Below are 10631 nucleotides of genomic sequence, written 5' to 3' on the forward strand. Positions count from 1 at the left end.
AAGCAATATTATAAACCCTTTAATCGTTAACCAGACCTATGTATCATTAAAATAGCTGACTAGGATGAAATGCGTGCAGGCACACGACTAGGGTTCTAGTGGGGGTCAATTTTTTATCAATTTTATATTAAAATAATTTAAAAAATTAAAAATAATATTAAATTAAAAAAAATAAAAAAGGCCCTTTTTTCCTTCATCTTTTTAAATTTAAAAATATTTTTAATAATTTAAAAATAATAAATTTAAAAAAAAAATTAAAAAGCCCCCTTCCCCTGTCCAGCCACCCTTTAGCCCCCCAACCCCCTCCCCCGTCCAACTATCCCCACCCCACCCCCCACCCTTATCCAACCACTTTTTCCCCCTCTAACCACCCTCCCACCCTACCCCTTCACCCCCTTCCCCTAGTCTATCCACCCCCACCTTACCCTAACCCCCTTCTTCCGTCCAGCCATCCCTCACCCTCGTCCAACTCCTCATCTCCAGCCCCCCTTCCATCCAGCCACCCCTACCCCACCACTGTTCAGCCCCCCTTCCCCCACCCCAGCCCTATCCAACACCTCCCACCCCTCACTTTTTATTTTATTTTTTAATTTTTTTCTCTTAATTCAAATCTTTTCATTTTTTTTTGGGATTAAAAAATTTGAAATCTTTTCATATTTTTTGGGGATTAAAATTTAAATTTAAATTGAAAGTGAGTGATAATGGATATTGAAAAATTAGTGAATTTCATGAATAAGCTTGAAAAATCTTAAAGTTTTTGTGAATTTGGTAAAAATATTCAAATTTAAAAGTCAAAAATTCATTATGTTTGTATATATAAATTTATAATTAAAAATTTAAATTAGTTGGAGAAGAATTTTAATTATTTGAAATATATTTGATATTTAATTTGTGAGAAAAAATAAAAACATGATTATTTAAATTTTTCTACAATTTATAAAATAAATTATTTAATTAAATTTATTTTTAATATTTAATTTCTTATGTAGAATTTTAAAAATAACATGAAATTTAATGTAATATCTAAAAATGACGTAGAATCTGACGTGGCAGACGTGGAAGCTGACATGGCAGCTGATGCGAGTGTGTTACACTCACCAAAAAAGTGTTTAAAATATTGATTTTTAGTGGGTTCAAAGGTTCAGATGATAAACATGTAGGTAAAAGTATCCACATTACAAAACGAATATAGTACAAGAATTTATCGAGTCATTTTACCTACGAATTATTACATAAGAAGAGAAAGGGAATTTTATATAAAAGAAAAGTCTCTCTGCAAAAAGAGCTTTGAAAGATATATTAAGTCAAACATGAACAGACTACCAAATTAATTTAACGAATAATTGATTTACTAATGAATAATTTACCCTGACAGAGTTATTTGATACGTACTCCTGGGATGTATTTAATATCTAATTAATTTGTTGAGATAAACATACGCTTAGTCGAACACCATAAAAATGAAACTAAAATAACAACTTAATTAATTAAAATTCATTTAAAAAAAAATTAAAAAGAAATCTTTCTTTTTTTTTTTTTTTCAAAAATAGAGTGAGAAATTGCAAAAGGCTATTAGCTAGAGAAAGAGAAAAAGAAAGAAGGGATTTTGCAGGAGAGAAAAGTCTCTCTGAGTTTTAAACTGTCTCTCCTGCCCATGGCGGATTTTGTTTCACTTTTTCATAATACATTCCTTTCATTATCCTTTTTTTTCTTCTTTTCTAGCTTTTAGCCTTTTTTTAACCCTCTTTTTTGGCCTATAATTTTCATCTTCCTCAAATTTTCACAAGAAAATATCAACAATTTCAGGTAATTTTTGTTTTTCCTTTATTTCTGCTGCATTTCGTTGTTATTTGAGCTTCATAATTTTCCGTGAAAATTGTTCATTTTTGGCCTATAATTTTCATCTTCCTCAAAATACAGTGGAAAAAATCTACAATTTATGGTGTGGGTTGTTATTGTTGTTTTCTTTCTTTAATTTCTGCTGCATTTCGTTATTATTTAAGCTTCATAATTGATTTTCTGAGAAAATTGTTGATTTTGGCCTATAATTTTCATCTCCTTCAAAATAATGGAAAAAATTTACAATTTTATGGTGTGGTTTGTTATTTTTGTTTTCTTTTTTTTATTTCTGCTGTTGTTTTTTTAGCTTTTTTTTTTTTTTTGGCCTGTAATTTTCATCTTCCTCAACTTTTTTTTTAATACAAAAACCCCGAAATACAGAAGAAAAATCAACATTTTTCAGGTTTGGTTCATTATTTTTGTTTTCTTTCTTTAATTTCTGCTGCATTTCTTTGTTATTTTAGCTTCTTGTGTTTTGGCCTGTAATTTTCATCTTCCTCAATTTTTTTAATACAAAAACCCCAAAATACAGAAGAAAAAATCAACAATTTTCAGGTTTGGTTCGTTATTTTTGTTTTCCTTATTTAATTTAATTCGTACTGCATTTTATTGTTAGTTAAGTTTTTATTCTTTTTTCTTTTTGGCATATAATTTTCATCTTTCAGGTGTGGTTCGTTATTTTTGTTTTCCTTCTATTTTTTGCTGCATTTAATTTGTGCTTCTTTCGGCCTATAATTTTCATCTTCCTCAAGTTTTCTTTGTACGTAAAACGCAATATACGGAAAGAAAATCAAAAAATTTCAGGATTTTTGTTTTCCTATTGTACTTCTGCTGCATTTCTTTGTTATATGAGCTTCATAATTTTCTGGGTTTTCTCTATATTTAGCTATTTTCCCCCTTAAATATCAAACAATTTCCTTTATATTTTGCTTTTATTTTTCTTTTAATCATCAATTTTTAGGTGTAGTTCGTTATTTTTTTTCCTTTGTTAATTTCTGCTGCATTTCTTTGTTATTTGAGCTTCGCAGTATTTGAATAATAGAATTATATAGCTTAGATTTGATTGTTATTTTATTTCCAATAATTAGATAAGAAAATACTACTAGTTATTTCAAGAATCAGTCTTTTGCTTTTTTTTTTTTTAAAATCCATTTAGGGAAAAAAATACAACATTTATCAGGTGGGGTTTTCAATTTTTTTTAGAAGGCCTTTATTGGAACGAAAAATATTAGATTTCCACGGAATCACAATAATTTCCAGGATTCTTGGAGATCTCCTTCCTCAATTCATGAAAATTTTGGTCTAAGAGCTAGGATTTTGTTGTCATTTTTCTGTTTTTTAATTGGCAGTAATATCAGATATAAATTATAACCATTTGAAGCATTGCTTATAAAGTAGTTGTGTAAAGAAGGTGTTGTCATTGCTCCCATATCTGTATCCTGTTTGCAAATTGTTTGGCAGGCTTTATGTAAGCTGAGGGTCCTCTCTATCTCTACGCGGTAGGGGTAAGGTCTGCATATGCTCTACGCTCCCCAGACCACAATTGTGGAATTAAACTTGGTATGTTGTTGTTGTATTTAAAGAATCATTATTTTAAAAAAAACTTTGATAGATGTTTTTCAGGAGTTGATCTTTTAAAGTATCATGGGTAATTGCTGTGTGAAGCCGGGTAAATCAGCCGAAAAAAAGAACAAAAAGGTCGAGAAACCCAACCCTTTTGCAATTGACTATGGGGGAGCTAAACATGTAAATAAACTTGTTGTATTAAAAGATCCAACAGGGCAAAATATACGTGACAAGTATGATTTGGGTCTTGAGTTAGGAAGAGGAGAATTCGGGGTTACTTACCTATGCACTGAAGTGGACACAGACGAGAAATATGCTTGTAAATCGATATCCAAAAAGAAGCTAAGGACTGCAGTGGATATTGATGATGTTAGGAGAGAGGTTGAGATTATGAAGCATTTGCCTAAGCATCCCAATGTTGTGACTTTAAAGGATACTTATGAGGATGATAATGCAGTGCACATTGTGATGGAATTGTGTGAAGGTGGGGAGTTGTTTGACCGAATCGTAGCGAGAGGCCACTATACGGAGAGAGCAGCTGCTGGAATTTTGAAGACTGTTGTGGAAGTTGTTCTGGTATAGTTTTTATTGGCTTCCTTAGTTCACAATTACTTGTTGTTTTTGTTACATTTAGCTTTGGTTATTGTATTATTTGTTATTGGTACTGTTCTTTTGTCCATTATTTTCGGTATGGCTTCTTAATTATGTGTTTGATTTTCCTATTGTTTTCATACATGCATTACTTAGGCTGAGGGTTCACCGGAAATAACCTCTCTACCTTCACAAGGTAGGGGTAAGATTGCGGATGCACTACCCACCACAGACCCCACTTGTAGGACTACACTAAGTATCTTGTTGTTGTTGTAGTTCACAAGTGATTCCATTTGGTTTTTATGTAGTAACTTGTGGTGCTTCTCTCATCGAGTTCTTCAAAGCTTTTGTATGGGTTTTATATCATGATGGAGGTATCCTGTCTTGTTAGTTCAGGGTTTACGTTAAAGAAGTCTGACAATTTCAAAGTAGAAAGAAAATCATATGTCAATTAAGAGAAACCTATTTGTGATCAGGTTGCAATTTCAGAGTGAAATGTGAATATTCTTGTTGAAGTTGTATGTGAACCGGCTAACCAATATCCAATTTATTGCAAGTGTTGATCTTTGACAATCAATGGTTCTATTCTAGTTTACATTCATGTTGTTGCATTTACCTTGATATCCTCATGGAATTTCCCTCACCGCCAAATTATAATGAGAAGAGGTTATCTTTTTTTTTTTCTTTTTGGATAATGGCATAATGTATGAGAAGAGGTTATCTTATATTTTCAGTCTTTGCTTGTTCTATTTCTTTACTCATTTTGCTCGTCTGTTTTTTAGTTTCTTGTGGTCTGTAGCATTGTTCTATATCTTCTCACTCAAATACCTTCTAATTCCATTAAAAAGGAAAGCTTCTGAAAGTTTCATGTCGTAGTCTTAATCATGCTATTGATATAAATGAAACTGATTGGCGATAGAGGATATCCCGCTCCAAAATCTAACCATCCTTCAGCTCATCATAGTCTAGTTAGAACAGTAACAAATATTTAGGGAAGTAGATTATTCAAAATAGTTATCCACTTGAAATGCTGGTCTTTATCTTCATTGTTGACCATTGGATTTTATTGTTATTGTTGACCATTGGCTTTCAAACTAATACTTTTAAGTGGAAGAGTCCGTTGTTTCCGTGGAGTATTATCTATAGCAGCCTACCACAGAATTTGATTGTTGCACGCAAAGTTTAACATAGCTCTACTGTTTAGGGAAATTTATGGAATTTAAATTTAGTTTGTATACTGAAGTAAATGTGGTCGACTCTCCCAAAAAGCACATGTTTTCTAGTTCAAATGTTGATCTTTTAGGTGGAAGATCAATTTGTTGTTCACTTGAGTGGAATTCTCAACAGCTAATTAATTACAACTGATGTTAAATTTAAGTTGTCTACTGAAGTAATTACGGACCGTTTCAGGGTTAAGGACATTAAATTGGGTTCTCTTTTAGTTAGCCTCCTTTTCTGATTGTCCTGCATGACCTTATGAAGTACTTGTAAGTTGGTAGGAATCTTGTTTCATATGTAAATCATGAATCTGTAGTGTAATGGGTTGCCCAGTACTTTGTTTTTCAATGAGCAAAGCAGAAAATGAAATCTCCTGTTACAACAACATACTCAGTGTAGAGAGATGATGCGGAAGGTAGAGTGTATGCTTACCTTACCCTACCTTAGAGGTAGAGAGATTGTTTCCCTTAGACCCCTTTGTTCAAGAAAAAACAGTCCAAAGCAATCAGAAAAGAAATAATGGGAGTACGAGAAACAACATATAGTTACAATTTACTAAAGCAACAGATAGTAATAGAACGATACTGCTACAAAACAGTACGGTAGTCGAAGTACAAGAAACAACAGACAGTAACACAAATCGGAGGACAATAAACTACATAAGTATGTAATCTCCTGCTAATGGGTGGAAAATGCTATGATATTTCTTGGTTTAGATTCTTCACAAAGTGTGTATATGCTCCTTGGAGTTTACCCTTTGCCTACTGCCTTTCTGGTAAATAGGAGATGAAACTGCTTACATTGGCTGATTTTTTTCACAGAGAGTTTTAGACTGTTCATAGCATTTACTCAGTGAGATGCATGCACATGTTCTTTGCTCTATGTTTGATTGGGTGTCAACTTTTTTTTGCATCATGTCTTTTTATATGCATTGGGACCCCAAATACTTAATAATGGATTATGTCTAAGTGAAAGAATCTTTAGATATAAAATTTCATTGAGCAGTGGGATTTGGAATGTGTCGCAAGTTGCAACTGATCAATCAAAGAGAGATTCATTGTATTATCTCTTATGTGGCATTGAAAACTTTTGAGCTTTATTTCATCTGGTTTATATTTAGCCGTTATCTTAAAGGCATGGTACTAAAGCTGTTAGATTAGCAGACTATGCCAACTTAATCCATTTATGATCATGTTTCACTCTCTGGTCTTATTATATCAATGATCAGTTAATAAACTTCCAATGGTATTGCAGATGTGTCACAGGCATGGGGTAATGCATCGTGATCTCAAACCTGAGAACTTTCTTTTTGGTAACAAGAAAGAAACAGCTCCGCTGAAGGCTATTGACTTTGGGTTGTCTGTTTTCTTTAAACCTGGTATTGGAATTAGAAACGGAACAGTGAGTTTAAGCCTTTTGTTATGGTAAACAAGATTTAACATTTTAATTTGTTAACAGGGGAACGCTTTAATGAGATTGTGGGAAGTCCTTATTACATGGCTCCTGAGGTCCTAAAGCGCAATTATGGACCAGAGGTTGATATCTGGAGTGCTGGAGTTATACTTTACATTCTTCTTTGTGGTGTTCCACCTTTCTGGGCAGGTTTGCATATTTTCTTACTTCATTTTTTATAACCATGGAATAAACCTCGATGCAGAGGTTTTCATGTGCAACTTTTAGAACTTGATAGTTTAACTAAGGTTGTGAAATATGAAATAGAACACGATTCATGTTGGAATGTGTCGTTGTTTGCCTTCTTGCTCTGTTTTTTCTTGCTTCTCTTAATGAATCTTATGTTTTGGTCTGTTGCTAAATAACTTGCTTGTTAATGTTTCCTTGGTACCTCCCTAAGTTCCTTTTACTATTTGCAGAGACTGAACAAGGAGTAGCTCAAGCGATTATTCGTTCTGTGATTGATTTCAAGAGGGATCCATGGCCTAAAGTTTCTGATAATGCAAAAGATCTTGTGAAAAAAATGCTTGATCCAGATCCAACTCGACGGCTCTCAGCTCATCATGTTCTTGGTAATGTTTTGCTGAATATTGAGATACTGTATTTCATTCATTCACTGTCTTTCTCCCTCTGATGAGTATCTTTTTTCCGGGGGCTATACTTGTCGTGCAGATCATCCCTGGTTACAAAATATAAAGAAGACGCCAAACGTCTCTTTGGGTGAGACTGTAAAGGCAAGACTCAAGCAGTTTTTAGTGATGAACAAGCTCAAGAAAAAAGCTTTGGCGGTAAGTACACACGTTTTTCTGCAGTCATATTTGTAAGCTCAGATTCTTCACTGTCCAATAAAGATGAATTCATATGCTTTTCCTCAAAGCCCGAAATGAAGGAGAGAAGATTGTCTGTAGCTCTTTACTGCACCACCTAGTACTATTTAATAAAAACTTTATTCTCATCGTAAAAACTGAGAGACGATTCTCATATTTTGACCAAGTTCTATTTTTTATCTTCTTGATATATGTACTTTCTTGTATTCCGAGTACAGGTTATAGCTGAGTTTTTGTCTGCGGAGGAAGTTGCTGGAATGAAGGAAGTATTTGAAATGATGGATACCGGAAAGAAGGGCAAGATAAACCGCGAAGAACTTAAAAATGGCTTGCAGAAGCTTGGCCATCAGATCCCTGATGTTGATCTACAGATTCTCATGGAAGCGGTAAGTATTCTCATGCCCTGCTTCTTGGCTTGGCCACCAGTTCATCTTGAACTTTTTTTCAATCCCGACTAACTCAAATCTCCTTTAAACAGTCCCAAATTTTAGAAATGAGCTCCTTCAATGTTTCAAATCTTTTGATGTATTGTTTCAATGTGGCAAGATCCCTCAATTCTTCATTCTATTTTTAAAAAAAAAATCATTTAGTTGAAATCTCTAAATCCTACCCACATGCGCCCCATCATTACAGCTCAGTGAAATGGCAAATGGGTTTCCATAGCTAGTGGTCTGAATGACACTTCGAAGCTAGAAGGCATTTGCCTGCAAGAAGTGGGACCAAATGGCCATTTTTCTTAATAAGTAATGATTGGATTATTTTGGGTAAGGAACCTTGACTCAACGGCCATTTTGTCTAATTTTCCCTTTAAGAAATTCATGGAGATGAATAGATCTAGAATACTTATATATCTTAATGCCAACTGCAACTAGTTTAGAATAGAGTCATAGTTATTGTTGATGAGAAATCTGTATTTAGACATTGTCTTTAATCCTACTATCAAGAAATTGATTGATTACAAAATATAGGTGGTCAATATAAGTTGTAACATTTTACTTGCCATTTCAGTGTAGAAAAATCTGTCGCTAATTTGCCAAATGAGCTTGACATTTCGCTTGTCTTAGCACCATAATTCAGTGCTTATTATTTTCCAGAAAAATTGATCCTTATGGGGTCTTTGACCTGAAGAATTCTTATCCTTTTTATTATTTTATTTTCTTTAACTTATGTTTTATTATGCTCTTATTTTCTGTATCGTTTTTGCAGGCCGACGTTGATGGAGATGGAAGTTTAAATTATGAAGAGTTTGTTGCTGTTACTATTCATCTTAGAAAGATGGCCAATGATGAACACCTGCACAAAGCATTTTCAGTTTTTGACAAAAACCAGAGTGGTTACATCGAAATCGAAGAGCTGCGTAATGCCTTGAGTGATGAGGACGACAGTAACAGTGAGGATGTCATCAATGCCATTATGCATGATGTCGATACGGACAAGGTCAGTATGTCCATTTATGTGCATGTACACCATTTAGTGAACTTTTGTTGTTTGGTCAATGGCTTATACGGGCTTATTAGTAGTTCATACTTCATAGCTCAAATATTATGCATTGGTATTTGTGAGTTTATGTGGATGGTACGGGGAAGTACCCAGTTTCAAATTTGCAAATAGTGCCAACGTTTTACACATCTTAATGAGGCCTCATCTTGAAGTTTCCTTCCGAACCGTTGTTTGAGTTCAGAGCTCAAATACTCCACCTAGTTGTGCTTTATTGCATCTCTAAAGTCCATCATATTATATACACGTATACTTTGATGGCATGCATGCTTTCTAGCACATATGTATTGTATTGGTGATGAGACTCAATGCTATGACAAATGAAGACAGTCATATATACACGTACACTATGATGGCATCTGTTCTTCCTATCACATATATATTATCAGTCATCACTCTCTAGCGCAGTGACATTATGCCCTCCCTGTTCACGTCATGATTTAACTCGGTTGGTTAACCTGCTGGTTACATGTCTGCTACAGAATCATGTTTTGTTTGCTGTTGTTTTACATCTATCTCTACAATTTTTTGCCATTTTGTTTGTCATAACATGCCTAGAAGTATATGGCCATATATCCTACTCATTTCGGTTTAGCTTCTTTCCGGAGTTTAGGAGCTCAGCCTCATCTCATTTTGTGTCAAACGTGCAGGATGGTCGGATTTGTTATCAGGAATTCGCTGCGATGATGAAGGCTGGTACGGATTGGAGAAAAGCATCGAGACAGTATTCCCGTGAACGTTTTACCAGTCTCAGCTTAAAATTGATGAGGGATGGCTCATTACAATCTGAAAACAAAGTCTAGATCATCAAATCCTGTTAAGAGGAAAAAATAATAATTCTTTTAATAGATATATATTATATCCTTTTTTTCCTTTTATCATTGAGTATGAAATTCTTGTTTCCTCTTGTTCTGTTTTTCCTCTCTACCCTCTGTATTCCATTTAGGCATATTATGGAATGTATGTGTAATCTAAAAATGCTAGGTTTATTTTACTTGTAAATGTATGGAAGCAGAGAGCATAAAAAGTTTAAAAAATTGGGAAAAGGCTCAAATATGTCATTGGACTATTAGAAATGACTCATTTATATCATCAGTTAAAAGTTTGACTCATTTATGTCATTGCTGTTACAAAATTGGCTCATTCGTGCCATTAATTTTTAACAATGGTTTTCAAAAACAGTTTTGTCACGTGACCATTTATTAAATGTCCATGTCCTTAATTAAAATAAGTAAAAAGGCCCAAATATGTCATTAAATTATCAGAAATGACTCATTTATGTCATCAGTTAAAAGTTCAGTTCATTTATGCCATCGTTATTATAAAATCAGTTTACCCATGTCATTACTTTTTAATGGTGGATTTTCAAAAGTAGTTGTCATGTGGCCTTTTATTAGAGGTCCGCGACATTAATTAAAATAAATCAATAATAATTTCAAAATATCTTAGACTCATTAAAAACAAACGATTCATTTAACATAACCAAACCCACCCATTAAAATATTTTTTTACCTACAACAACTATTTTTCTAATCTGAAAAAATAGTGATTAATGTATATCCTTTGGCTATTTCTAGTTGATTCTAAATCATTATAAATGATACACTTAATAGAAACCTCAAAAATTCTATCCTACAGTAA

General features: G+C 33.5%; 1 protein-coding gene across 6 annotated transcripts; it reads left to right on the top strand.

The window, feature by feature from the left end:
- The first annotated feature begins 1559 nt into the window (after nucleotides 1-1559).
- On the top strand, nucleotides 1560-10106 carry LOC107874145 (calcium-dependent protein kinase 8). 6 transcript variants are annotated; one of them, XM_016721019.2, is made up of 10 exons: nucleotides 1560-1806; nucleotides 3301-3349; nucleotides 3463-3981; nucleotides 6469-6592; nucleotides 6673-6816; nucleotides 7086-7238; nucleotides 7339-7454; nucleotides 7712-7879; nucleotides 8700-8930; nucleotides 9641-10106. In XM_016721019.2, the coding sequence occupies exons 3-10, from the start codon at nucleotides 3484-3486 to the stop codon at nucleotides 9791-9793; spliced, it is 1587 nt and encodes a 528-aa protein (XP_016576505.1). In that variant the 5' UTR covers nucleotides 1560-1806; nucleotides 3301-3349; nucleotides 3463-3483; the 3' UTR covers nucleotides 9794-10106. The 6 variants fall into 6 exon arrangements, with proteins under 6 accessions (XP_016576505.1, XP_047271530.1, XP_016576511.1 ...); XM_047415574.1 differs by having other exon boundaries at nucleotides 3301-3344; XM_016721025.2 differs by lacking the exon at nucleotides 3301-3349 and having other exon boundaries at nucleotides 1560-2394.
- The last annotated feature ends 525 nt before the right edge of the window (nucleotides 10107-10631 follow it).

This window comes from Capsicum annuum, chromosome 1 (genome assembly GCF_002878395.1).
Source record: "Capsicum annuum cultivar UCD-10X-F1 chromosome 1, UCD10Xv1.1, whole genome shotgun sequence".
NCBI classification, from domain to species: domain Eukaryota; kingdom Viridiplantae; phylum Streptophyta; class Magnoliopsida; order Solanales; family Solanaceae; genus Capsicum; species Capsicum annuum.

What these genes read in the sequence shown, in the direction of transcription:
- LOC107874145 (XM_016721025.2), top strand. Translation starts at nt 3,484, where the DNA reads ATGGGTAATTGCTGTGTGAAGCCGGGTAAATCAGCCGAAAAAAAGAAC. An exon ending in CTGTTGTGGAAGTTGTTCTG is followed by an intron (nt 3,982 to 6,468) that starts GTATAGTTTTTA and finishes ATGGTATTGCAG; the next exon opens with ATGTGTCACAGGCATGGGGT. An exon ending in TGTTCCACCTTTCTGGGCAG is followed by an intron (nt 6,817 to 7,085) that starts GTTTGCATATTT and finishes TACTATTTGCAG; the next exon opens with AGACTGAACAAGGAGTAGCT.